Raw genomic sequence first — 27,995 nt, forward strand, 5'->3', positions numbered from 1 at the left:
TTTTGTTTTGGGTTTTTGTTTGTTTTGTTTTTATTTTTCCTGAGCAAATTCTGAACATAGATTGTCCGCTAAAACCAGTATTGGTTGTGATTGCTCCACAGATCCTTTCTTCGGTCAAGGTAACAGTTTCCATGGAAGAGGTGGCCGTGGCAACAAACTCCCACAAATGCGCTACAGCCTCCGAGCTCTGAGATCTGTTGTGGCCCTTTATGATGATGCTGTGAACATTAATTTGTGTGACCAGGGAGCAATTAGCCAGCTACTGGGTAAAACACAATTTGTATTTCTGTTCTTTAATTGGTTCATTTCTGTTGACACTAAGAATGTGTTTTTGCGTGCAGTGCTTTTAGTGGGTCCTTCGACTGCTGAAAAACTAGAAAAACCTCTGGCAATTAATCCAAGATGAAACTGATTTGATGCTATTTTTTTTTCCATTTCAATACACGTTGAATGAGTTAAGAAAAACAGACAGTTTTAAAAGTCTAGATGTTTAATTTCAGAGAAGAAGCTGCCCCTTCTCGCTTTATGTTACTTCATTTGGTAGATCTTGTTTTCATTGTGGCAGTCCCCAGAAGCTCCAGCCCATGAGTATTTTTCCACCTAGGTCTATCACAGTGTTGCTTTCCACAACTCCTCTTTAGCACAGAGTAACAATAACAAGGTACCTTTATATGAACAATGTGAAGAAAAGAAGCAGAATAAAACTGCTTAATCATTGCTCCTCCAATTTTAGAGCATTTCTTGTTCAGTAACACATACGTACTGTTAAATTTGGTTTAAGATCCAAAACAAGCTGGTTTAGGGTTTTTTTATGATATCAGAAAGTTTTTAGTACTCTGAAGGAAACAAAACAGAAAAGATCCTTTGGAATTCAAAGCGTATGTTCTAATAAAAAGCCTAGAAATTAAATATTTTATAGCCTCAGTTCAACTCCAGTGAAAACTCTGGAAGCCTACAGCTTTTAGTGAAAGTTAAATTATTACTATACCTTACATATCAGAATCGAGTAACTTTTACTCTAGGGGAGTTTTGTGTATGAATGCCCTCTTCCACATAGTGGTTGCAAGACTGGCTTTCTCAGCAATGGTGGTATTTCATGTCTTTACCACATTTCCATTGTCAGTTCAAGCATTTGTGAAGCTGTGGAGTAGAGTGAACCAGCCAGTTTGTCTTTTTCTAAGAGTTCTTTAGTTCATATCAGTTCTCTGAATTCCTTACGCTGGCACAATATAAGGGGCAGCACAGAGGCTGAACAAGGGAGAAGTCAGTGCAAGCTCCTGTCATTAACTCTGTCACCAAGAATAAAGGCCATGAGACAGCAGCATCACAGTGCTGCACTTCTAGAAGCTATTATTAAAACAAAGGAGATAAAACTGAACTTGCTTTAAAAATCCTTTCATATAAATTTGAGTTTTGTAAAAAGCAGCAGCTGTAATAGAATTTTGACATGTGTATAGGGGTACTCATATATATAAAATATATCCATTTACAGACATCTTAAAGTATGCAGCAGAGAAATGTAAAGAAAAAGAAGATACCATTCTACTGGAAATCCAAGCTGACATATTATTTATTTTGTCTGTTCTCTGTGAAAGTGATGTCCACAGAAAGGTATGTATCTTTCTACCTTATACTGTGCAGAAAATGTCAAAACATATTATATTTTCTTTTAAGGGACTCTGCTTTTTTGTGTTTTAATTGAAAAGCAGGTGTCAATTGTAGTTCATTGTTTAACAAGTCATGTTTCTTGGCCCAGCTAAAATACAAAAACACTCAAAAATCCATTAGCAAATATGAACCTATTTGATTGTTAATTTACATTATTTTGAAACTGATATATGAAAATGTGTTAAGAAATTAATTAGCACTTTAGAAAAACTGATATTTTTTCCTATGTGTGCATCCTGCTTTAACAAGTTTATTACAATATGAATTTATTGTATTGCAATATAAATTTATTACAATATAAATATTTACATTTCCCATTTTCCATTGTATTTTCTTACATGTTTAAATTTAGTAAATATGGCTTAAGAAACATTGCTTTAATTAACAGGAACTCTTCAGCTGTGAAGGAATTGGTATACTCATCCCATTCTTTAAGATGGATCCAAGGAAGTTATGTAGTGGATTAGGCTACAGTTGTCTCCTCCTCAGTGCACTCGACTGCTTATGGTTAGTGAAGTATTTTAGCAGCAGTAACTTGGAAAAAATTTTTAGGTCTGCAATGCTGTGACCTTTCTCTGCACATGTAGGCCTTTCTTCTGTTTATAATGTATAAAATTCTTCATAAAATTTGACTAATTAAAAATTATGCAGAAGAAATGGAATGCAGTGCATGTAAGATTTGCTAAATATGGATTCAGTGTAACAACCTCACTCCCCACACAGAATGACCTCCTGACATGCAGAGTTACTCAAGACTTTCTAAGAGAGGTATATGGTTAGAGTCTGTATGGTTAGAGTTAGAGTAAATAACTTTAGAGAAGTAAACAGCAGGCACGAATAGGTCAATATTAGCAAAAAACAATGTAAACATAAGAATTGTCTATAAACTGGCTATATTGGGCTAGAAATATTTTAAAGATTGGAGGAAAATAAAAACTTAATTTGTTTTAAGGCAAAGGTTGATAAATACATTAAAAATCAAATCTGTTTCCTGGGAACAAATACTGATACAGGAGATCTCTTTAGTTTCTCTGTTAATGACCATAGCAGAGGAAATAAAGCAATAACAGCAGCATGAATACTGGCTTTATGATCATTTTAATCTGGGAGAAGCAAACTGTTGCCAAAAAAATATTGCTTGACTCACCCCCTTGTTTTTGCTGGCAGAAATACTCACACAGCCCTACAATAAATGAGATTAGGGACATACCTGGTTACATTTTAAACTCGTTTACTGAGTTAGTTTCAGTTCAAATACATACTCCAATTCATTGAGAGCCTGCCAAATCTCTCAGGCTGCTTCAAGGAAGGTGTGCCACCTGCAGAAGAAGAAAAAGCAGTCAAGCAAGGTATATTAGTTATAGGCATAAATGAAAAGGCACATGAAACATGATTTTTGTACTCCTTGAAGGTGTGAAGCATATTCATACCAAATGGCATGAAATTCAGCAAAATAAATTAGATGACTGTAGAATGTTCAGAGTCATAAAAGTGTTTCTACATAACAGAAATATTATTTCTGTTTAAGGTCCTGTGTCGTTGGATGTTACATTGCAGAGGACTCTTTTATTGAAAAACGGGGCATTTTTCTCCTTCTGGATTTGTTGGCAGTAGGTATTTTTGTAATTGGTTTTGTAGAACGGAAGAGTAGGAAAACAACATGGAACATTGTGTTATTTTTGTTGCAGTATCTCCTAAGACTGGTATAATACAAAAACCCAAACAAACAAACAAAACCAAAAAAAACCCCAAACAAACAAAAAAACCAAGTATATTTATCTCCCTGAGAGAGACCCAGCCATCTGCTCAGAAATTATTGCATCGGTTTTCCTGTATCTTTTTTCTTTTTTTTAATACGTATTTGACAGAGGGAGTTTTTAATTTAACAAAGTTATACTATTTTTGAAAAGAAAACCCAAACTATGCTCTTTGTTTGGATGACATCTCTCTTTAGAAAAGTACTTCAGTTCTTCATATCAAAGTTATTAAGAGCACTTGATGACTTTAGCAGTATTTATGTTTGAATTTACTTTGTACGTGTATCTCGTGTGTATAGCTACTTCTATGGATCTTGGACATAGAGGGGGCATAGACATTTCACCTCTTACAAAGTAAAAAGACACCTTCCTTGGGTCGTTCATTCCTCATTCACACTGGTTGTGCTGTCAGCCCCTGATGTTCTTGCAGTGCAAGGCTGCAGACCCTCAGAATAACAGAATCATAGAATGGCCTGGGTTGGAAGGGGCCTTAAACATCATCCAATTCCAACTTCCCTGGCCATGGGCAGGGCCACCTTCTGCTAGATCAGGTTCCTCATAGCCACATCCAGCATGTCCTATCCAGCCTTGAGGGTTGGGACATCCACGGCTTCCTGGGCAAGCTGTTCCAGTGCTTCATCAGCCTCAAAGGAAGGAATTTTTTCCCAATACTTAATCTAAACTGACCCTCTTTCAGTTTGAAGCCCTTGCCTCCCCTCAGCTGCTGCCAAAAGATCTGGCCACAAAACAGAAGGTGTGCTGTGTGGTACTGCTCAGCCTCTGCCTTCAGAGTTCTGTTTCTTATAGCAATAAACCTTGGTAGCAGTGTATTCTCCAGCATATGATCCTGGAGCCATGTACACAAAATCTACTGTGTGATTCTACACACAGGAATGCATCTTATATGGTCCTGCCCTCGTGTTCACCAAAACACAAGTGTTCCTAGATTTATGGATCTTTATATAGCAGAATTAGAGAAACTTTAAGGATTTATAAAATTACACATTAATTTTGTGCAAATACTAGTAATGAAAATCTTGCAGTTAGTTGATTACATAGTAGACAATTTCTCAAAAAGAAGTCATCACTGTGTTTTGAACAATTTAAAACTTTCTTTACTTTTTCCTTGATAAAGTTAAAGGAAAAGAACCTGTGCAATATAATTCTTGGAATCTTGGTTGAGTTATCTGACAACCATGAAACCGCTTTGTACATGAACATCTGGCGAGGGAAGAGAGATCAAACAGCAGCTAACCTTTTAATACAGTTATGGAGACAGGAGGAGATGGATTTGGGAGTCAAACGTGATAAATATGGCAAGATTGCTGGTAAGTGTTACGATGCATGTGGAACTGGGAGCAGTCCAGTAAAATAATGACATTATTTGCTTTTGTAGTCTGAATTCTGATGACAGTAAATAACAACAGTTATAGCTTTACACTATAATTCTTACCAAACCTGAAACATCTTCTGTTTCATTTAATTTTTATTTCATTTTATTTATTCATCTATGGCATTTTCTGCATCATCTGGGAATGAACCAAGTATTGAACAGAACCATAACCAGCTTTTCTAATGCTGGACAGTTAAACTGCTTAATTTCTTACACAAAAGGCATTGTGTTTTGTTCTATGTTGTAGAAAGAAGTGAGTGCTGTTTTCACAAATCTTTAGTCATGCTAATTAAAATTTTCTGACCCAAATTATGTTCAAACTCTTGACCAATCAAAATTATTTGCATGGTGTCCACAAAGTAAGATGAATTTCCTCTAAGTTTGGGAACATACTACTACTTCATTCTTATACTCTGTTTTTTTGTTTTTATATTAGACACCAAGAGACCTATTGCTACCAGCTTCCAGAAACAGCAAAAGGTCATTCCGGTACCTGCCACCTGTCCCAGTTTTGCCATCATGGAAATTTCAGAGAGCATACGGGCAAAAATTTATTCATTATTTTGCAAGCTAGGTAAGACAAATGAGTTGCCTTGTTAGTGTCATATTTGTCATTAACCTGAACTTATCAATGAAGTCTCTATAAAAAAAACAAAGTCAAAGGAAACATTGTGATTCATCATCAGTACACTCTAATTAATGGATGCTTGGTCATTACATTTGTTTTCAAAGTCCCTTCTCATTGGGATTTCAAGACTTGCCCACTACTTTGCTGCCCCTACCACCAGGAAGAATTTTCTTAGGACTAAACCTAAAATTTGCTTGAAATTCTCTGCAGTTTATTTTCCTACACACAATATCTCTTTCACATATTTTAGCACTTGTACATTTATTTCTCTAGATTGAGAAAGATATTACTCATTGATTGCATTTTCTAACATAATCTCTAGTTATTCTTGTTTTTTCTGTAGTCTTTCCAATTTAATCAAATTCTTCTTGGTCTGTAGTGTCCCAAAGCTGAACACAGTACTCCAGCAGCAGCCTCACGGCCAGTTAGACTTATGTTACTCTACACATCTTGTAAATAGACATTCAGACATAAATGTAACAATAGCTGTACTCCTAGTGGCATGATATTCAACTTAGAATGTTTTACAGTTAGAATTTTCTATTTGTCCTTACTGAATTAAATTCTGTGTTTTTAGATTTTCAGAGTGGCAAGATTTGCATATTAATATTTTCTTTCAAAGTGTGGCAGTCCCTCTTAATTTTTCATTGTTTATACATTGAATATGAATACTCATTATACCCTTGTCTTAAAGCCTAGACTGAGCTCAACATAAGTGATAAATTCTTCCACATCCATGAGGTTTTTTTTTTCTGTCTGTATACAAAAGCTGGGTCTTAGTTTTCAGTAATTCATGTTAGATATTAATTTTTTTTCTGTTAACATTTAGCTGCATAAACATTATTTATATAATTATTTGTTTCAGGGGTTGTTTTAGGCTTATTTTTGTTTTCATGTCCATCCTCTACGGGTTCAAAGATAATTAGTGATTGTTCTGAGGTTGCTTCAGCCAGTTCTCTGCTTTACCTAGAAAATGAGCTGGTTTGAAAACATCCTTAGCTTCTCTAATAATCTATAGCTACTTGCTCCTCTGTTGTAGGAGCTCCAGGCTCTTACTAATTTTAGTAGTGTTAAATATATTAAATGTTGGATCACAGCTGGATTCTTTAATATAATAAAAATGCATAAGATTTTCTTTCAGCTGTCTTCTATATTCACAGATATCCTCCATGTTAGTTACATACATTGTACTGTCTCTTGTGAAGTACTGAAATTATATGAAAGTTGACAATAACATATGGACATATTTTGTAGTCTTTTGTCAGCACCTTTTTTTTAATTAAGTGCCATTATCATTCAGTGTGCAAAAATAAAAAATTAAACATAGTCTCAGCGACCATATTTCTCTACCTTATTCTTTTACACATACAGGGAACATTTTTTAAAGATGGAATCATGATGCTCAAGGTATTATGCTGAAGACAATAATCTACAAGATGGAGGGACACCCTCATTACACAGCTAGTATAATTTTCCTGTTGGCTACTTCCCACTTAAAGCAAACTCTTTATGTGCTGAACTGCTGTTCTAGAAGCTGTGATCAGTAGACTCAACTGTTTGTCTGTTTTAATAAAAATCAAACCCTTACCACATAAGTGTAGCATCCAAATGATTGGAAGGCTGACAGAGCCATTCATAACTAAAGATTTTAGTACAGAGTGTATTATAGAGAAACAGGGTTTTTTATCAGCAAAAAATGCTCAGAATCAAAAGTGACTGACTGGTGTATGTATGATGAAGATTTTGCATGTGTTTATTTGACAAATGAGGTTTTTAGAATATGATATTTTAAGATTAAATTCGTCATACTGATGTGATTAATATTCTTTTAGGTTTTGAAAATTTGCCTGGCTTATCTGCTAAGGATTTGGTTACACTTGCTATTATACAACGTTATATTGACTTTAAAGTGAGTATAGTTCAAGCAAATAATACTATTGTACCTGCATTCCCAAAATTAGCAAGTATATCTCAGGACACAACAAACAACCCTTCAAAAGCTGTCCCCTCTGTTACAAGTCACCTATAATTTCACATAGTGAAAGCCAGTATTCACCAGCAAAAGAAACAATCCCACCTCCAACATTGCATCAGTCCCCATCTTCTTGCTTCATATTGCTACAAATGTTTGTGACCATGCAGCAAATAAGACTAGAAACTAATGCTGGTTAAAAATAACTCAGAAAAAAATAGAGTAAGATATTGGGGAAGGACGGCACAATAGGACTGTGTCCTTGCACAGTAAGGTCAGTTTAAGGGGACACTATTAAAAATGACATTAAAACCACATTTTTATAAAGTTTCCTCTGTGCTCTTCTTTGTCCCCATGTGCAGTATCCATCCATCCATCCATCCATCCATCCATCCATCCATCCATCCATCCATCCATCCATCCATCGTAAAGTGAAGAATGGTGTGCCTATAGGGACTACAACAGGGCAACAAGCTTTGTGAGAGCTGTCTTGCTCAAAAGATGCTTTAGTTTATGATAGATTTGTGCTTAGGAGCAAAGTCTGTGAGAGCTTGCAGTGTTCGGGAAATAGCAAGACTCAGCCTTTGGTTGATAATTCCAGCTTCTGTTGATGGCTTGTGTTGCAGTTTGCTCTAATAATGTCTGAAGTTTGAGATTTTAAGAAGTAGGAAGTAGGACTCAACACTTTGCTCTTGTAAATTGGTATATTGAAGCTATTCCTTCAGAATTTCTGTAGTTATCAACATTCTTGTTCCCCTCTTTGAATCAAGTTTGGTCTTGGGAAGTCTTAGGGAGGCTTATCATGACTGAATCTGGCATAGTAGTAGTGCAGTCTAACCTTGCATAAAAATTTCAAGAAGTCACACAAAAATAAGGAGATAGATGGTTGCTGTGTTTTATTTTGAATAATTGGAACTGAAGGATGTGATAACTACTGAATCATATGGTGTATGTTTCACACACAGATTGGAGAGGTTTGGAGTGAAATATCTGCAGAAATAAAAGAAGAATTCAGGCCTGTTACATCAGATGAGAAAGCCTTAAAACTTATTTCAAAGGTGTCAGAAGATACTGGAAGCATGGTTGTTGCTCTGCAGACTGAAGTGTTGGCAAGAGAACACCACCAGGAAATCCAGGAAGAGAAAAAAAGTTACAAGAAAGTAAGACAAAGGAGTATTTAAATAAGGAAAGCCCACCTAAGCTTTTTTTCCCATTCATATGCAGATGTTCTTATTATGTAATGTTGAGAATCCTGTACGTGAACACTGCTTAAAAAGTTTACATCTGCCTCAGGAGCCAAATTTTAACTTTAAATTAAATTAGGTTAACCTCAGTCCTCCAAGCTTCTGTAAATTCCACAGTATTAGAGAGCAACATGAAAAAAATGAAGCAGTATCGTCAGTGATGCATCAGCAATGGGGTAATGAGAAATGATCATTATTTTACTATTGAGTTGCTCCTGTGTTCATCTGTAGCAGATAACAACACAAAGTACCTATTACCACTACACCTCTTCTTAAAATGAAATATAAGTCTCTATTATAAGCTCCCTTACTGAATATTCACAGGCCTTTATTACTTCAGAAAGTATGGCTTTGTGCTTCCCAGCATGCTGAGAATGACAAGATATAGACATTTTGCAGCTTTGGTTATAAGGCAAGCATTTCATGGTTTTGCTCATCTGTTGTCTCACCCTCTTGTGCTTTCTGAGAAATAAGATCAGTTGGTCCATTGTCTGAAATCTCATGCTAGTGTTTTTGAGGGATTGTCTTGCATTATGATGACAGCACTTTTGTCACCTGAACCAATTCTATCTCTTTTATTCAGCATTTGAGAGTAAGAATATACAGAAAGTATTCCTGAAAGGGCTGGGCCTCATCCAGCATACATGTTGGGAGAGGAAAATTAGTTTGCACAAAAACCTCTTTGTTTATAAGGGCAGTGCATAAGTGCAGTTTTCAAAGGGCAAGTACTTTACAACATTATTTTCCAATCTCAGGTGAGAGGGATGAGCTAAGGTAGCAAAAGGGGCAGAGGTGAACATTCTTTTCATATGGCACAAGCAATGAAATCAGAAGAGATTTGATACCAGCATTGTGCTGCATGTTGTAAATCTCATTTCTATTACAGATCCAAGCTACCAGTATACAGAGAGAACTGACAAATAAATCTTGGGAAAATTTCTTGGCTCGGACATCAAACTATGAGGCATTGAAGGTAAGAAACCTGATGGAGCAAAAAAACTTACAATCGTGATGTTGTCATAATAATTGTGAAGTTCCAAACACATTTCTTAATGAGTTATAGGGATATTCAAGTAGAAGTGATAGTAAATTTTATATTCACACAGACATAGAAGAAGTAACCATAAGATGTATTGGAAAAGTTACACAATCTTTGATTCTTTTGAGTACAATCACAAATTGGGGATCAACATTGTCACTTGAAATTGAGGAGTAGGTGTATATATGTGTGTTTCTTCTAAAACTGTTGAAACTATGAGTCTGGTTGTTCTTACTTTATTTTTTCTAATTCTATTCTCTTTTTTTAGTGCAGCAAACATCTTTCAAGATGGGAAATATTTTGTGATGAAAGGAGTTTCTTCTAGCAATATTTCCTTTCCCAAAACAACATAAAAATATTACAGTACCGGTTTCCCAACCAGACTAAGTTGGAAAATTAATGAAATCAGACTTAGAAGAAAAAGTTTGGCAGCTAAATTTAATTTTTCTTCATTTCCCAAAGGACTTGCAAAGGAGAACAATTTTCTTTCTATGCAGGCATCTCCCTGGCTTGTGGGAAGATGTATGCTAGAATTAGAAGTGAAAAAGGGACAGAAGAACTACAGACTCATTAGTTTTAACTGAGTCGCTGGGAAGCAGTTTTAGGCACAGGAGGAGGAAGGAGATTGGTATAGACTGTCATGAATTTACCAAGGTGTCTTGGTTTGAAAAGACAGGAGTCTGTGAAGGAAGGCAAAAAGCCTTCTGTGAAATGGAAAAGGTAAACCCCCTCCTTCCGAATTATCACAATTTCAGAATTAAAAGGGCTCTCAGGCAAAGATATGGGAATGGGAATAACAGTTTTTTTACTAGGAAGAAAAAAAACTAAATAACAATGTAATTTAGCACAAGCAAAAAACCACTGGCAGAGTGAGAAAAACCTGACACCCTGAGAAGTCAGGGTGTTGATAGTAGTCCAGCCAGATGGTGGCTGCTCCTCCTGGAGCGGCGATCTGCAGAAGGGTGTAGATCCCTTCCGAAAATGCGGCGAAGGAGCAGCTGGGCCTTGGTTCCTGATTCCTCTGAGAAATCCAGCGAAGAAGGCTGTCTGTGGTCTCAGAAATGCTTGTTTTATGGTGGCAGGGATGCTTGGCTCCTCCCTCTGGGTGGAGCATCTCTCAATGGGATAATCTTACCAGCCACAGTGAGTAATTCAATAGCCCATTAGCAGGAGATTATCTTCCTGGCAGTGTCATTGTTGTTGAAAGAGATAAGAAAAACTGCCCAACCCCCAACAGATGGCAAAATAGAATACATGCTTATTTTACAAGCCAGGACATTATATAGCCCATTAGCAGGAGATTATCTTCCTGGCAGTGTCATTGTTGTTGAAAGAGATAAGAAAAACTGCCTAACCTCCAACAGATGGCAAAATAGAATATATGCTTATTTTACAAGCCAGGACACAAGGACAAATCATGCTTTGCCACCATAGTTGCCTTCTGTGATAAAATTATTTGTTCTAGAAAAAGAGGAAGGGGGATGCCTATTCCCTTGGTGATTACATACAGCTCGACTACAAGCTGTGGGAAAAACTGGCTGGACTGATGGGCTCTAAAGGACAGTGGCCAGTGACTGAAGTTTAACTAGTGGTCAGTTTTGAGTGATATTTCTCTGAGTTAATTATTGGGTTGATAGTATAGTGTTGATTTAACTTTTCCATCAGTGACTTGGATATTGAATTAGTATCCATCCTCATCAAGTTCGAAATGTGAATGCCCCATCCCAGGAAATGTTAAAGGCCAGGTTGTATGAGGCTCTGAGCAACCTGGTCTGGTGTCCCTGCCCATGGCATGGGAGTTGGAACTAGATAAACGTTAAGGTCCTTTCCAACCCAAATCATTCTGTGGTTCTGGAGTTCTGTGACACGGAGCTGGAGGAAGCAAATCCATATGCTGGGAAGGTGGGGTTGCTATTCAGAAGATGGATGGATGGGCTGATCAAAAGCTCATGAATTTCAGGAAATGAAAATGTGACGTCATTCACGTGGGATATATTGAGATTGTGTTGAGATGCCTCAGTACAGCTGGGTCTGCCTGGAGAGGTGGCTGTGTGCTCTGTGGGGTGAAAGCTGACTGTGAGGCAGCAGTGTGCTCTTGTGGCCATGAAGGCTCACAGCACCAAGGGCTGCATTGCACAGAGCACAGCCCACACGTCAAGCAAGCAGGGATTCCCTTCCCACCCTTGCAGTGTCATGCCAATTTATTCTGGTTTTGGGTGTTCAATACAAGAAGAGTCAAAAAACAGGGGGAGGTTACTTACAGTTAAAGGCAAATAGAATTATAACCTGATTTATTTTGTCATGTTGTTTGTATATTTTCAAATGAGTGCAAATGACACAATTAATATAGATTAAAACAATTTTACCTTTTTTTCTGACTATCTTTAGAAAGCAAAAAGGCTTCAGCACACATTAATAGAGGCTTCCAAATGTGAGGCAAACATTCAAAATGGACCATACCATTCTACTGATATTCCAAAACTCCACGTAACAGTAAGTAATCCTTAACAACACTGTTTTATTTTCACTAATACGTAAGTGGTATGGGGTTTGTTTTCGCTGTATACATGCTGCTGCTTACACTTTCTTTAATAATGTTTATGTTGACAAGCTCCAAGTATGTAAGAAAGAGTCTGTATCTTTTGCAAATTGCCATTACCTGTTCTGACATAGCCTTAGACAAGCACTTGGTCAGAATGAGATTCAGATCTGTGGATTACTCTGAAAAAGTGTGGGTAGGATGGGCCCTGTGCTATGTGACATGTACCTGTCGTGAGACAGCCATTCATGAAAACCTTGCTGAGGTCAAGACCTGCTCCTTTGAGTACATCTGGGCAATCTTTGATACGTCCATTGAGGTGTCCTTTATCAGTAGCATGTCCCTGACTGCCTGCAGATACACCACTTGTTGCATCTTCAGAAACCATTTTGTTCTCATTTCTATCAGTTAATTGAAGTGTGAGAAAATAAAAAGCCTTTGTTAAGATCTAATTCACACCTAACAGCATATTTAGATGTTGAGTTTTGACAAAACATGGGAGAATCTTCAGTCTAGCCAATAAATTGTTTTTGAGCTAACTGGATTATTTCTGTGTAAGCATCACAGCTGAGAAGGATTTAAGGGGGATAGTTTATTTGTTGCTTGTAAGTTACTCTCACATGTGAGGAAAAATGAGAAAGAATCTCTTGTCTTCATACAAGTTTGAAAACAGCACCTCATGTTTTTTCTATTTTGGGCACTCTGGAATGAATAATAATGACAACTAAGGTGGCTGCAAATTGAAAAAGAAAAGAGGAAGTTCATGTTTGATGTGATGGAGAAGCAAGGAAGCTAATAGGAAGCCAAGAGGATTGTATCAGAGTGCTGGACTAGGATTTTTCCCACATTATCTTAAACATCAGAAAGATATGGAAGGACACATCTAGGAATGCAAGATGAAGTAGGCTGGAACAATTCTTTAGGTACTTGCGTAAACAAAAGTGAGACTGTTACACAGCAATATTTTGCAGAAAGTATCTGAAAAATTTTGATATAAGCATGAGTAATCTGGAAATTGTTAGTGGAGAGAAATATATTGTCAGATTTTATTTTAAAGGCTTGAACTTCAAGCTATGAATGTTTATATCTGAGAGGGAGAGGATTTAACAAGAAAATTACCTTCATAGTTCTACAATCAATATTTCAATAACTGTAGATAAAAACAAGGAAGGAAAAGGTTAGTCCATTTTGCAGAATAGGTGTATTGAGAAAACAAATGCATCAGCAATATCATATAACATTCCTCAGGTACTTTGCTTAGGAGAATTACAAATGACAGACATGGCTGGAAAATTTTTTAATGCAACAATCTGCCAAACACCCTCAGCGGGGAGAGATGAAATGATGGTTATTGCAAACCAGTCAACTGACCTTTGCAAAGGTCAGCTAATCAAATGTGAGCTACATGCATGCAAGGAGTTGCATTTTTTTTTTAGTGGTCATGATTAGAAGACAGAGCTGTCACTCAGGGATATTATTCCAAGACCCCAACCTATTCAGTACAAAGAGTAATAATGAATCTGGAAAGGGTGTGTGTCTTTCAGTCTTGGAATTTCCTGGAGCAGTAGTTCTATGCAATTGCGTTTTGAGAGAAAGAGGGCCTGTTCTTTTTTTTTTTTTTTTCTTATTTGGAGTAATAAATAATAATGTATAGTGAAATTCTGAGGTCAGAGACTGTGGCTGACATCCTATAAAAATCCAAATTGTACAGCATTGTAACATTGTACAGCAAACTTCTATAGGATAAAGGCTTGAATTTCTTTTTTGCAATTAATAAATCATAACACAAAGGCAGAAAAACAGAGCATGTAAAAGTACTCACTGAAAAAACACTCTCTCCTTTCTTCTGTTTTGATGGAAACAAACTGTGAATTTAGTATAAAGGATAGTTTTAGTTGCTTTCAGAAACCTCAGCAGGTATCTGCACTAACTGAATAATATTTTTTAAAGGTAATTCATGATTTAACTGTCCTCTCATTTTAAATGCTAGCATGAGAGTCAAGCAATGTATTTATTTTGTATTTCAGGTCGGACCTGGTCGCTTTGTAACTATGCGAAGTACGCCTCATCAGCAAGGGCCACTGGCTGATACAGACCATGCTCCTAGAAAGTCCTCTGTTTGTAAGGGAGCCTTAAAAAATGATCAGAAGAGATAAAACATTGGACTCCGTCAAGAAAAAATCAGTACCTGTAGAATAGATACTGTACCAAAGAGTGATATATTAATATGTAGTTACCTATAAGTAGATACAAGATAAAATCTGTTTTTAATGACTTGAAAAATTGCTCAGAACATCAAAAGAGTAAATTTATATTTTCCCTTAATTAATATAATCTGGGAATGTTTTATTAATAAAGTCCCCTGTACAGTATGGCACAAAGGTATGTTAGTCTGGGACTTTGTATGCTAATATCCACTGTCAGCAGATCCACTGTTTTCATTTGCATCTCTTCCTTACATATTCCATACACTGCAGTTTAAGCCTCTCATTGAACAGGGGGATAAATCTTCACATAAACACATTTGATTCTTCATTTTCCTGAATACCATACCCACATAGTTGTTGTCCAAGCCCATTTTGTTTCTTGAATTGTCGCTTTTAGCATCAGGACTTCTGACATCCCAGTTTTCATCTAAACACTCACTAAGGAGCTTGTTTGTGCCAGCAGTTTCTCCCAGCCTGTTGGAGAGGCCTGTTGCAATGTCCTTCTCCATTTGGGTTGCTCCCAGCTCTTTAACTGATCTTACTAATCTAATAATTGTTGGGCTCTTATTCCCACTGTCTCCAAAAAGAACTCATCTTCTTTCATCTTGGCACCTCTAGAATGCCTACACGAACTGGTGAGCAGCAGACCTTTGTGCAGATGACTCAATTTCTGAGCTATTTTCTATTTTGGGCAATGCCAGAATTCACTATGTTACAATAGCACAAGACTCCCTGAGGATCTTCATTTTAAAACCAGTTGCTGTCCAGTGCTGTGGCACAAATTTCTGTGACATTGCAAGCTTTTATGCTGTGACGTCCAAACTGGCACTTAGTTTGTCTTTTTTGCCTTGAGAAAAGTACAAAGTTTTGCTTTTTTAACTCCCTGCTTGAAATAAAGGCAATAAATTTGAGCTAAACATACTCCAACTCACTTTTTTTTTTACTTCATGAAAGAGGAATGGGATAGGTGTGTGTATAAGTGTATCTTAAAAATGTTTTTCACATAACAAGACAAGTGACAAGAAGTGGTGGCATTAAAAATACAGGCATAAGTTTTGTTTCAGAATTGACTACCTAAATTCTATAAAAAGAAGAACCCTGAGAAAATAATGAAATAAAATAAATCATACATATGAAAAAAGATATTTGAGGTTTAGAAAAATCTCTGTATATGCATTTTCCAAAAATGGAAAGGATTTTTCTTATGGGCAGGTCTGTTACACCCTTATTGAGTAAGAAAGTCATCACATTGTAGAGTAGAAACGTCATCTGGTACTTAAAGATAGAGAAGTTAAATTGAGTTGTGCTAATTTAATTTAACTTTTCATGGTGACCCTTTGGTGACTGATAATTTTTAACTATAATATAATTCAATGATGACATTTTCCCAAGACTATCTGTATAAAATTTGTTTTATTAAACTAGCCTATTTGTATTTCTTGCCTGCCTACAAGAAAGATTAGCCAAGGTATATAAAGATTCTCTAACTGAAGTCTTATGTCGAGTAGTCTTGCTCAGTTTTTTATGTTTATATTTGTCTGACAGCTCTGCAGAAGCCTTGCTGCTTTATTACTTGTTTAGAGAATGTATGGTCTGTTGCCTTTTTACAATTAAAACCAAATTATACATATTTTGCTAGGAGACCAAAGACTGTGACTTTTGGAGGGGTTTTTACATGCTTTTTTACATGCATATATGGGAATGTGTAGATGACTCATTATTACGGGACATCAAGGCAAAGGCCCATTATAAAAAATGTGGAGGACTTACATAAGTCCTTCCAATTTCTGAGCAAAAATATGGATAAAGAACCATTAACTGGAAATCAGTTTTGCTTTTGCAAAAACTTTATATCAGTCACAAAGTGAGCCCCATGACATTTTCCCACAACTGTGTTGTTTCTGCTGCAGACACCCTGACTGCAAATGAGCAGCTGCAAATGCAAATGCTGTTGGTAATTAAGCATTAATGTTAATTAATAATGACTGGAGAATGAAGGGGACAGAATTTCTCCAAATAGTTACATGTATCCTTCATAAATCATACTAACACAGGCAGCACAGCAGCACAAACAGCATTTGATTTTGCCAGACAGCCATGGACCATAGTTTGGCTCTTGCAGGGGAGAACAGTCAACATCCAGGAAGCTGGGCTTGCTGTCCCTGCTGTAACCCATGGATGGAAAAAGAAGGGGGAGTGGTGGAAGAAAAAATAATGCCATTCACTGTTAATCCCTCATGCTGATATGCCAGTAGTCAGCTGTGGCTTTCCACAGCTCTCAGAGATGGGCACCATAGCATGTCCACCTGGAATTTGTTTTGCTGCTGCTGCTGTGACCTGGGGTTCATAATCCCCTGCCCCTTTGGCAGAACCACAGAGTGACCATAGCAATTGATTGTTCAAACATTCTGGAAACAATTATGGTGGATGCTAAGCACTTTTGTGTCTTATAAAAAACTAATTAAAACAGACTTAGTGCCTGAAGAAGAATGAAGCTTTTAAAACTGCATAGGATACCTTGCTCTGGCATTCAATTAAAAGACCACTAATAGAGGAAACAATCCCTTTAAAATGTTGTTATACTTTAACACTTCTGTGGGTGATCAGTGTAGATGAACAAAGGGCATTTTTTATATTGTTTATGCCAGTTAAAACTTCTGTTGTAAATGCAATGCAGTACACAGCTTTATAAACTGGATACTGCTGGGGCAGGTTAGATAATTGCTCTCAAACTGCTCCTCATCATAATGTATCAATTCCTGAAGTTGCTGTGTTTGGGTGTGTAATAACTCCATTTGTTCAAAAATGTTATTTATATCAAAAACTTAAAGTGATGTTTATGGGTCAGAAAAATCTTCACTACTTTTGTACCCTCTCCAGAATACTGTAGCAGATATATTTTAGAAGATGCAGTTCAATATTGTGTTTATCTAAATGAACATTTGCAAATCTATGAGACTTGATGGATATTTTACAAACTATATATGAGCTAAGTATCCCATATGTGGGATGGATTTCTTTTTCCCTATATAGGTTTATATGCTATTAAAGCGTGAGTACTATATCCTAAAATAATTTAAACTACCTGTAATCTCATAAAAGGCTAAAACACAACAGGGACTGAACAAGATGCATTGCCCAAGGAGTAAAGCAGAGAATGGTCAGCATTTCTCAGGTTTTTTATGCTCAGAAGAATTGGATTAAGTAGGCAGTTAATCTCCTTGAATTATTTTATCTGTGGCCAGTGGTTTGTACTGAGAGCAGCAGTCGAGTCAGCCTGTCCCTGTTTTGAACCACTTGGTCCATGGGTCCCGTCTCGGCTGCGACATTGCTGCGATGACAGGGATGGACTGCATCACCTTATTTACAGTCTTGTGTAAAGCATGGCACGTAGTAGTGGCTTATTAAATAACAGGTTAATGGACAAGAAAACTACCGCTATTCAGACCTTGCTGCTTAGAAAAATATTTTAATTAATCCATAGCTTAGACTAAGCAATGATAAAATACAAAGTCTAGACTGCACAGGACATTACAATGAGCATAATCCTTCCCTTTAACTTAATGTCTCACCTCTTCCTTTTTTTTTCCAGTTCTTAAGGTTAATAGTATGTGCAAGACAATGTATAAAATAAATTTGTTCACATTTTCTCTGTTGAATAATGTATAAAAATACTTCGGGTTTCCATCAAAATTAACTTTTAAAAAGAGAATTATTGGAAAATACAAGACTCTGCAAAAATATGACACATCCAGACTTTAAAGTTTATATGGGAAAACAAAGGTGTTGACTCAGAACACATTCACACATGGAGGGAGGAAAAGGCAAGCTTAGTAGACTGCAAGACAGGAAAGCAAAAGGGATAGTGTGGGAGTTCATGTACTTATAAGTTTAGGAGTGATTAAGTACTTTATACAAAAAGAAAAGAAAACAAAAAGGGTTGCACCATGCCAAAAGATTTGTCCAAACATCTACAATACACATTGTACTCCTTTGTACTCCTTCATTTTGATGTTGCCTTTTTTAAGGATCTTCATTTTCTCCCCTTTTGGCCTAAAATGGATTGGTGAAAGCAGACCCTGCAAGATTAAGAAACACAGGTAGTTATTGTCCAAGCAATATGTTAGAAATGTGTGATTAAATAATCTGCATGTTCATTCCAAGAACCTGAATCATCTGACCAGGTACATCAGAAAAAAGCCTATTGCTGAGGAGGAACGGGGGCAGGAGATCTAGGACTGAGTAGTAAGATGTAAAGTCACCTGCATGATCTCAGTTCAGACTCAAACCCGATCATCATGACCTGAACCTGTAACTGTTCAGTGATTCACAGTGACCATGACATCACATTATATGTCAGTAGTTTTACTAGAAAAAATAGGGCTCAAACCATCGGGGATTTGAGCTTCCCTTCTGCAGAACGATGATTTCCCAAAGCTGAGACTGAACTCCTAATACCAGGAAACTTTCAGTATTACAATTACTTATCAATGTATTCTCATTTATATAACACGGTGATAAACAGAGAATGCAGCATCCATTTCCACACACTTCCACATGCATACTCAGTATTTTTTACACTTTGTTAAATATAGAAATGTGGTACTCTAACTACCAGTGTCTCGTGTATTGTGAAAGTATCTACCATTGAAAGATGCAATCACTTTTGACAAGTAGAGACAGAAAATTGGAAATTAGTATATTGAGTTGTCTAAACAATGAAGGGTGAGGATGGAGCATTGGTTCAGTTTAATATTAGTACCATATCCTATAACTATAGTTACCTTCTAAAGTTCTGTGTGAGTATGTGGAAGAATATTTGGGAGATGTTAATTGTCTTCTGCCCATTCCATGGGATCTTGAGAGCACACAGTCTACATACATATCCCAGAAGTTCTGGGCTAAATCATTGAAGAGTTCATTGTGCTTGGGCTTAGGGGATTCCTTTAGGAACATCATGAAGTCCCAGAGAGCAATGACTGTATCTGCCACCTTGAGTTTCTTCATTTCCACCAGCCCATGGGACGATACCTCCCAGCACTGATGGTCAATCTCACGCAAGCTTGGAGGAGTTTCTTTTTGATACTCTAGATTGGCATAAACCAAATTCACTAATAACATACAGCCCAGCTGAAGATACCACCATCGTTTCCATACAAATTCCATACTTGAAGAAGATACCTGGAAAGAAGTGAATAAAATCACAGTGATTCTGACGTTATGTAGTTCATTGTCACATAACTCTCATGGGTATCCCAAGAGATAATTTATACATATATTCAGAAAAATCCTTTTTTTCCAAACTGTGGAATAAATACCAGTCAATGAACCCTAATGCTGGAAGCTAGGCTTGCACCTAGAACTTGTTAATGCCATTTAGAATGTGAAAACCCAAAGCAAAAAGTTTGAAGTGACCATAGCCAATGTCAGAACTGCTCCTTGAGACCAGCACTTCTTCCCTTCATCTCCTGTGCTTGGATTGTCAGTAAAATCAGGTTAATATCAGATGCTTGAAGAGTCCTAGTGGTATGCTATTTTAAGTTACTGCAAACAAATAACAATTATAAACAGCCAGTCTTTCATGGAAAGTCTGACTCAGAAAGATGGTAATGAAGGAATGGTAAATCAGACTGTACAGTGTATTGGGTGAATGTAGGCATGTTATGAACTCATTCAGCAGCTGTTGCTTCCAAGAATGGAAGAGGGGAAATTCCTTTCTGGCTTATATTAGAAAATTAAGATTTTGGCATTATTTGGCATTTTTATTTCTAGTATATATGGAGAACAGAGTAATTATCTGGAGAATTGGAGATGGAAAGAGGAATAAAAGAGGAGGCATAATAAGAACTTCAAATGCTACAGAATATGTGTCCTTTACTATACAGAGATTCCCCCTGGGAAAAATGCAGTCTTCCTATGATGTGTATTCCATATCCTTACATCAAGTTTAGACAGAACAGCACTAAAACACCTGATATTTTTTTATTAGCCTTTTCTATCAAGATAAAGTGTAGAGGAACAGGAGAATAAACATAAAAAGGAAACCAATCAAACAAAAAAAAACAAACATAGGAAGAAGTCTGAAGAAAAATAAGACAGTCAAAACTTTCAGACAGTGCCCCTTATTTTGGTATCCTAAATCAATTCCATTTTAAGTAGTTCGTGCCATGTTTATTCCCACAGTTTCCAATTTGGAGTGTAAAATACAATTATGAAAATAATGTGAGGTTTTGTACAGAAAAAAGGCAACATTTTGAGTAGCTGTGCAAATTTTACTGGGAATTTGGCCAGAATTGCAAGTGTGCTCTTCCACTCAAAATATCACTGTCAATATTAAAAGTAAGTCTGTGATATCTTCAAAGTGCTAACACACTGACATCTTTTCTGCAACTCCTAGTGATGTTATTAAAGAGAGAATAATCCATAGATCATACAACACTTATGTGGAATATCTGTAAGAATACAGAGTTGGAGTGACACCATGGAGTTCACAATCACACCAAAGTGGGTCAGGAACCAGGACAGCTTGAAATAGACCTTTTTGCTGTGGCCTCAGGGTCCTGCAATGATTTTTAGTTTGAATGTGTAACCACACTGCTGCAGCCACCTGAGGTCCCTAGTCAGGTATTCCTTTACTTCAGCTTCAGAACCCAAGAAACTGAGCCAGACAGATACCATCCAACCTAGTTCCTTCCTAAAAGCCTGGGCCAGCTACATTTCAGCAGGCAGCAGGATTACCTGCTTCAGCATCCTGAGAGTTTATCAGCATGCATTAGTTTGCTTCTTTGGGTTCCTAGAAAACTGGTTCCAGCAAACAAGCAGGGATGGAAATGCTTCTCTTCTTGCTTCCACTTCACTGGGCACCACTATTCAGAGTAAGGACACACTGGCAATTTCCTACAAAGTAGGAAAACGGCAGCTGGGAAACAACCAACATTTTGAGTTGTTCTGATTTCATGTTTTAATCCAGCTAAAAAGGAAAAGCTAAAGGCCCATTTGAACAGCACAAACAGGAGCAGAGACCACTTTGAACTAGTAACTCCCACTATTCAGTATGAGAAAGGAATTTCACAAAGGCAGTAACTAAAGAGCCACAGCAGAAGTTGTACTTACAGTATTTAAGCAAGGAGATGGAAAACAGTAGCCTTGAAAAACAGAAGTCAGCCACTTGGAGATAAAGAAAGACATTCATGAGAGGGCTGCAAGTGCCTGGCAGCTGCTGGATGCTCCGAGGATGCCGAGGTTACAGTGCACAGGGAGGACTCTGCCACTGGCAGAGCAGCAGCAGCAGCAGCTGAACTCGGGTCTGGGGAAGGGTGGAGGGAGCTGTGGCAGCCCCACCTCTCTCTGCAGCAGCGCCCAGTGTCAGCCCGGGCTGGGCTGGGGCCTCACCTGCAGAGACTGCCTTCGGGGGTGGGGGTGTCTCGGGTGAGGCAAGAGGAGGGGCAGAGGGCTGGCAGAGGGAGGAAAACATAATGGATTGCAAATCTTTCCCCTAATCAGGAACATGAACACTCTCATTTAATAAACTCCCATTCATAAAGCTAGGTTTCCATGCATGTTCCTGTTTGCCCACCAGAATATGCAGGGACAATGTTCAAAGTAATGAAAAAGAACAAATAGTTTAGAAAATTTGTCTGTTAAGATTTCACAACATGGTTTGGTGGAGTTCAACATGACAGGAACATTCAGGTTTTTTCAAACAGAAATTTAGTGATTTCTGTCAAAACCAATACATACAATGCTTAAGCACAAATGCAAATCTGCTCTGAAATGACAGTGTTCACAGTAATTTTGTATCTTCTGGAAGTCTTACCAGCTAAGCTATGTCAAGACTGTTTCAAAATCTTGCTTCAAAAAGTATGTCATGTTTGAACCTACACAACTAAATAGAAGGAAATATCTGGAAGACTGGAATATGGTTAGCTTATCTCTGAACTCATTGTATCATTGAAAGGAGCTAAAGCTCTATTAGATGTAATTATTCCTTGAAATTCTAAGGCAGTTTTCATAAAAAAGAAATTAAAGCATTAGAAAGACTTCACAAGGAACCTACCTTGTATCACTAAAAAACCGAGCGAGCTCCCTTGTATCACTAAAAAACCAGCATTCAGTAAGTTTTCAAGTTAAGAATAGTTCCCTTTTTGTTTGCTTTATGCACTATCACATTTATTAACGTTGTCAATCTCACAGTGAAACTGCCAAAATTGTAAAGGCATTTAAAGGCATGTAAAGAGGAGGGTAGTTCCATAGCTCTTTGACTGTGGCATCAATCCCTTCTCATTTCATTGCCACTTAAAACATCTAGGTATAGTAGCACAAGCTAGTGGTGCAAACAGTGATTTCCTTCTACTCCAACAGCCACTGAAGGCAGCCTTTCATCATATTTCTTCATCCTACAGATTCATTTTTATCATTCTCCTATTGCTTTTCCTTTTTCTAGTTAAATCCACCATTTTTAGTCTTAAAACAAGGTACTTGCAGAACACACTTATAGAAATCAAAGTGCTAAGGAACAGATTTTTGTTGGGAAAATATTTTCAAATAAAAATACCTCTTTTTTAAATGCCACCTTGTCAGCAATGTTCTCTAAGGAATCCACATGAAGATTCATTGATAATATCTAAAAAAATCACATCTCTAAGTGAAAAAGGTTCTGAAGGCTGACTTCTATATTTTATTTTCCTTTCTGATGTTATCCACTTTGTCAGTGATGCACTGAGGGATCATCGCCTGTGGGGGAATGCCACCTGGAGCAAGGATGAACCCATTAATACAAGTTAGCAGAGATCAAAATTTTTGGTTACTAATAATCCTGTGAAATGTTACATGAGGTTTGTAGGATGGAAGCATTATGAAGACAGTGACTGATCATGTTTGTTAAGCTAGTCACTTAAATTTCTATTCAGAACAAGAAAAGTCAAGAAAAGTCAAGAAAAGTCAAGAAAAATCACCTTTGTAATAGCTAACATACCTGAAAGCTGCATAAAACCTTGAATTGAAGGGGAAATTCTTCAAGCAGAGAATCTATCCATTTACTTTGGAAATATTTTTTGATATAATGACTAAATATAAATGGGATTTAGAGAAAATTTTTGTTGTGTTCTGAATTCTGCAGGGCTTCCAAAAGAATTCCAAAGCTGCAGCATACAGCATACATATAAACCCAAGGACACCAGCACAGCTGCTTGACACTGAGTTTTATTAGATGGCTCATATGGCTCATAGTATCTATTTCTGTGATTTTTAATTTTTAGCTGATAGCTGAATCTGGGCAAAATAAAACGTTTCCCTCAAAATTCTTCCAGCATTGATACTTTTCCATGGCATGTGTTTTAAACTGTTGTACTTCCTTCTGTTATAGTAGCTAAGGTGCTTCCATCTAGTGGGAATTTATGGTATTGAAGAGTGTACCCTTGCTATTGGATAAATCTCGTATTTTTTTCCCATAAAACTGTAAAATTAATACATCAATATTTTACAATATTTGGACCTTGGGTATGTTGGTGAAGTTATTTCTCTCAATTACTAAGACCATTATGCAAACTTACCAGCTGTGTGCACGTTCAGAAAGGCAAGGAAAGAAAAACTGACTTTCCTATTTTTTTATTATTTCAACTCTATGTTAAATAAAGCTATATTGCTAAAATATTTCAGCATAATTTCTACATATTTCCATCGAAGTTAGTTCTTTTCTAGACTGAGAAGAAGACCACATAAAGCACAAATTTCAAAAAAACTGCTGGTGGAAGTTTTAAAATTGTTGGGGGAAGAGATTTTATGGCTTATTCTTGTTAGAGTTGATGAAGTACACTACTTAGTAATTTATACCATGAGAGAAAAGAAACAGGGGTAAAACTGTGATTTGAGGTAGCTGTAGCCTTGTGATTTTCAAGCAATCATATACAAATACGTGAAGTACACAGTAAGAACAAAAGAGCAGGAACTGAAGCATTACTTATCATGAAACTCAGAATATGCATTGACTATGTATAAGTCGGTTTGGAAAGCTTTAAAATGCTTCCAGCCTTTTGTGACTGATTTATATATATCTCTGTGACACAGGCACACTTGTTCGTAAACAGGATTGATTCACTGAGGATAAAGAATTGAGTCACCCTCTGCATCACTGATTAGCAGCTTCTGAAGTAAAAAAATGACAGAGTGATACTCTGCCATCAGGCTTGACAATGAAGTGCTCACAGCCCTGTTACTGAAAATCAAGTATGACACACCCAATGCAAGCAGGAGAGAAAGGTGATAGAAGCAGTCCTGCCCTGGCAAACAGAGTCTCTTCAGGAGACCAGATACATTTTTGAACTCAGGTATTTGGACAATGAAACATCTAAATGTCCTCAAACTTCAGAGTGTTAAATGATTCTATTTCAGTAATTCTTAGCATCATGTATGTGTGACGAGTCACTTAATGTTATTAAAGGATCTAGAAAATGCATAATGCCACATTTCAAATAAAATGTTGCTTAATTCCCTGCTGGCATGAGCTTGTTGGCATAAACTTGCTCTCTGTTGAAACAAATCTAGTGTTATGTCAAAAAATTCAATACCTTCAACTCATAACATATAGGAGACCAGATTTCTCTATTTCTGTTTTTTTGAGGTCAAGTTGTGGACTGATTACATGACATCAGTTAACACTGGTTAGTAGCTCTGCTGGCACCTCTGGGCCAGTCCACGCATTAACACATTAACACATTAACTGCTGCACATTAAGGAAGTGCAGCACACTGACTTTAAGGCTCTGCTAAGTGGACCAGCTTCAGACCAGGCTGCTCTTAACGGTTGTAAGGACTAAATTCAAACACTATGTACCACAAAAGCATAACACAGCACAAAACCAGGATGTAATTTGATACATACTTGTGCTGGTATCCAAGGAGGGTTCTGGGCCTGTGACTTGATCCTTGAAGAACTATCTACAACTTACCTGGGCTTTTTTCATCTCACTTAAAAGTTCTTTTGCTTATTTCCTTCTTTCTGTTCTTTTCTATAGAATGCTGACATCATATGCTTTACTGCAGTCACAGTAATGCAATCTAACTGTTGCATTCATAAGGACTTCTGAACCTTGTCTACTATTCAGAAAAAACTGACAGGTTGTTCCCATATTATTAATCACAAATCTGGACAAAATGTTCTGCTGTTTGTACTATGAATTGGCATGGTAACACAGAACAGGAAGATCCTCCTGAATGACAGGGATTAGTTCCCTGCCACTACAAAAAAAAAACCTTTGTTGTACAATCACTTCATATATTTATCAAGTGCCATATTAAAAATAGAAATATTTTTGTTCCCACTAATTCCACGGAAAAGCAGTTTCATTAGTCAATTGCAGTAATTACTACAAACATTATTCTGGTTTCCTGATATATTTATTACTGAATAGTACATATCTGTTTGTTCTTGTGTCTTTCCCCTTTATTTAAATGCTTTTTATCCTTCATGTTTATTTTCTGATATATTAATAGATACCACTTGTGTCTCCTCTCTGGTTTTGTATTATTGCAGTAAACAAGCTGAGCCATCCTAAGATCTGTTCTTTTGAAAGGCTCTCAAGGTCTCTGGTGATGAACCCAACTTCCCTCTAGCCCTCTCTTAGTTCATCATTAGCTCAGCTGTAGAACAATTGATTTGGTTTTCACAGTACCCCAAATGAGATTTTACCAGGGCCTTACACAATGACCTTAATACCTAAATGAAATCCATCTCCTGAGATACTTTTTGTAGTAGTTTAATCCCAGCTGGAAACTAAGCACCATGCAGCTGCTCCCTCACTCGCTCACTAGCAGGATGGGGGAAAGAATTGGAAGTGCCAAAGTGAGAAAACTTGTGGAAGCCGTGCAGCAAACCAAGCAAAACAAGAAATTCATTCACAAATTCCCTTGGGCGGTCTGGTGTTCAGCCATCTCCAGATAAGCAGGGCCCTGTCACACGTAACAGTGACTTGGGAAGACAAACACCATGACTTTGAACTGTTCTCCCTTCTTCTTTCCCTGGCCTTTTTTACTGATCTTGATGCTACATGGTATGGGATATGCTTTGGTCAGCTGGGGCCAGGGACCAAATGTCCCTTCCCAGTTTCCCATAAACTCACAGCCCACTTACTGGTGGAGTGGGGTGAGGAGTAGAAAAGGTCTTGGCTCCATGCAAGCTCTGCTCAGCAATAACTAAAAATTCCCTGCATTATCAACACTCTTCTTAGCACAAATCCAAACCACAGCCCCATTTGAGTCACTGTGAAAAAAATTAACTCCATCCCAACCAAAAGCAGCACATTTATGGTGATTCTTAAATATATCTAATTTCCAAATTTCATGACCATACTCTTACTGATTTTATCAGCACTACTACAAAAATATCAAATAAGACCTCCTAAACCAAACCCTTTAAGCCTGACATCTTTCTTTTCAACCTTATTTGTGGCTATCTCATTTATCAGTTTCTCTCCTAACCCAAATATGCTCATTCCTTCCCACGTGATACCATATCAAATGTTTTCGGGAACTAATACAGCAAATTTGAGTTTTTCCAAAGCTTTGTAGTGAGACTGAGACCAGGTTTCAGGGTCTGTGGTTGGTTAGGTCACTTTTCTTCTTTTCAAAGATGAGGAATTATAGTCCACGTTCAGCTGACCTAACATCAGAGACTTAGAGAGAGAGGTGAAGATTGCACGAGCTGTTCATGACGTGGTTTGACCTCTGGAGACATCTGAGTATAGAAGACAAGTCTCAGTCTGCAAGCCCTCAGTTAAATGCCTCAAGGACAAGGCCAGGCCCACATTTGCTACTTTCCGGTCATGACATTCTTAACTGATCAGTTCAAAACACTTCCCACTAGATTTTACATATTACCTGCTTCAGGACTGCAGATGTGGTCCCCATGATCTGAAAGCACAACATGGGAGTTCTGAATTTTATGCTGTGGTGCTCATTTCTGTTCTGCTATTCACATGTGCTTAAATGTTCTGCTGGGCCGTTTAGAATGTATAAGGCATACCACTGTTTTCCATTTTTTTTTAATTACTTTCTTATGTAGCAGATAACATGCATTGTTAAAATTATTTTTAGTATTAAATTACTGTAAATTGTAATGATTCTCCTCAGGCAGCTAATAGGTGCAATCAAGAATGTAAAACCTTGTGAAAAAGCTGTAAGAAGGAACAGAAAAATATTTACTTTTTTATGAGGATTAGTGCTTTAAAAAACACACAAAAAATTAAAAACATAGTCATATTGTCTAAGAAATATTTACCTACAAAATAAAAGCTTGTGAAAGAACTTGGGGGTGATTTTTCTCCTCTGCTCTGCTCTCATGAGACTCCACCTGGAACACTGTGTGCAGTTCTGGTGCCCCCAACACAAGGACATTGAACTGTTGAAGCAAGCCCAGAGGAGGCCAGGGAGTTGCTAAGGGGACTGGAGCATCTCCCCTCTGAAGACAGGCCAGGAAAATTTGGGCTGTTTGGCCTGGTGAAGATTTGTCAAGACTTCATAGTAACCTTCAAGTATGTGGAGTGGCTGTACGGGG

General features: G+C 37.3%; 2 protein-coding genes across 9 annotated transcripts in view; one reads left to right on the plus strand and one right to left on the minus strand.

The window, feature by feature from the left end:
* Positions 1 to 27,995, plus strand: part of LOC135294346 (GTP-binding protein 10-like) — a 54,760-nt gene that overhangs the window by 12,736 nt on the left and 14,029 nt on the right. For 5 of the 7 annotated variants that reach the window (XM_064409475.1, XM_064409509.1, XM_064409501.1 and 2 more), the window contains 10 exons: positions 102 to 266; positions 1,493 to 1,611; positions 2,057 to 2,175; positions 3,197 to 3,278; positions 4,561 to 4,753; positions 5,255 to 5,392; positions 7,279 to 7,355; positions 8,384 to 8,578; positions 9,549 to 9,635; positions 12,090 to 12,194. In XM_064409475.1, coding sequence (XP_064265545.1) covers positions 102 to 266; positions 1,493 to 1,611; positions 2,057 to 2,175; positions 3,197 to 3,278; positions 4,561 to 4,753; positions 5,255 to 5,392; positions 7,279 to 7,355; positions 8,384 to 8,578; positions 9,549 to 9,635; positions 12,090 to 12,194 — 1,280 coding nt within the window. Of the gene's footprint in view, positions 1 to 101; positions 267 to 1,492; positions 1,612 to 2,056; positions 2,176 to 3,196; positions 3,279 to 4,560; positions 4,754 to 5,254; positions 5,393 to 7,278; positions 7,356 to 8,383; positions 8,579 to 9,548; positions 9,636 to 12,089; positions 12,195 to 12,969; positions 13,164 to 14,267; positions 15,369 to 27,995 lie in introns of those variants that run through there. The other 2 variants (XR_010356478.1, XM_064409517.1) reach the window with 2 other exon arrangements.
* Positions 17,857 to 27,713, minus strand: FAM237B (family with sequence similarity 237 member B). Of its 2 annotated transcripts, none has more exons than XM_064409593.1 (3): positions 21,561 to 27,713; positions 19,232 to 19,628; positions 17,857 to 18,526 (listed from the first exon to the last, which is right to left on the minus strand). In XM_064409593.1, exons 1-3 carry the CDS (start codon positions 21,633 to 21,635, stop codon positions 18,501 to 18,503), a joined length of 498 nt encoding a protein of 165 aa, XP_064265663.1. In that variant the 5' UTR covers positions 21,636 to 27,713; the 3' UTR covers positions 17,857 to 18,500. The 2 variants fall into 2 exon arrangements, with proteins under 2 accessions (XP_064265663.1, XP_064265671.1); XM_064409601.1 differs by lacking the exon at positions 21,561 to 27,713 and adding an exon at positions 21,186 to 21,212.

Source organism: Passer domesticus, chromosome 1 (assembly GCF_036417665.1).
Source record: "Passer domesticus isolate bPasDom1 chromosome 1, bPasDom1.hap1, whole genome shotgun sequence".
In the NCBI taxonomy this organism is placed as follows: domain Eukaryota; kingdom Metazoa; phylum Chordata; class Aves; order Passeriformes; family Passeridae; genus Passer; species Passer domesticus.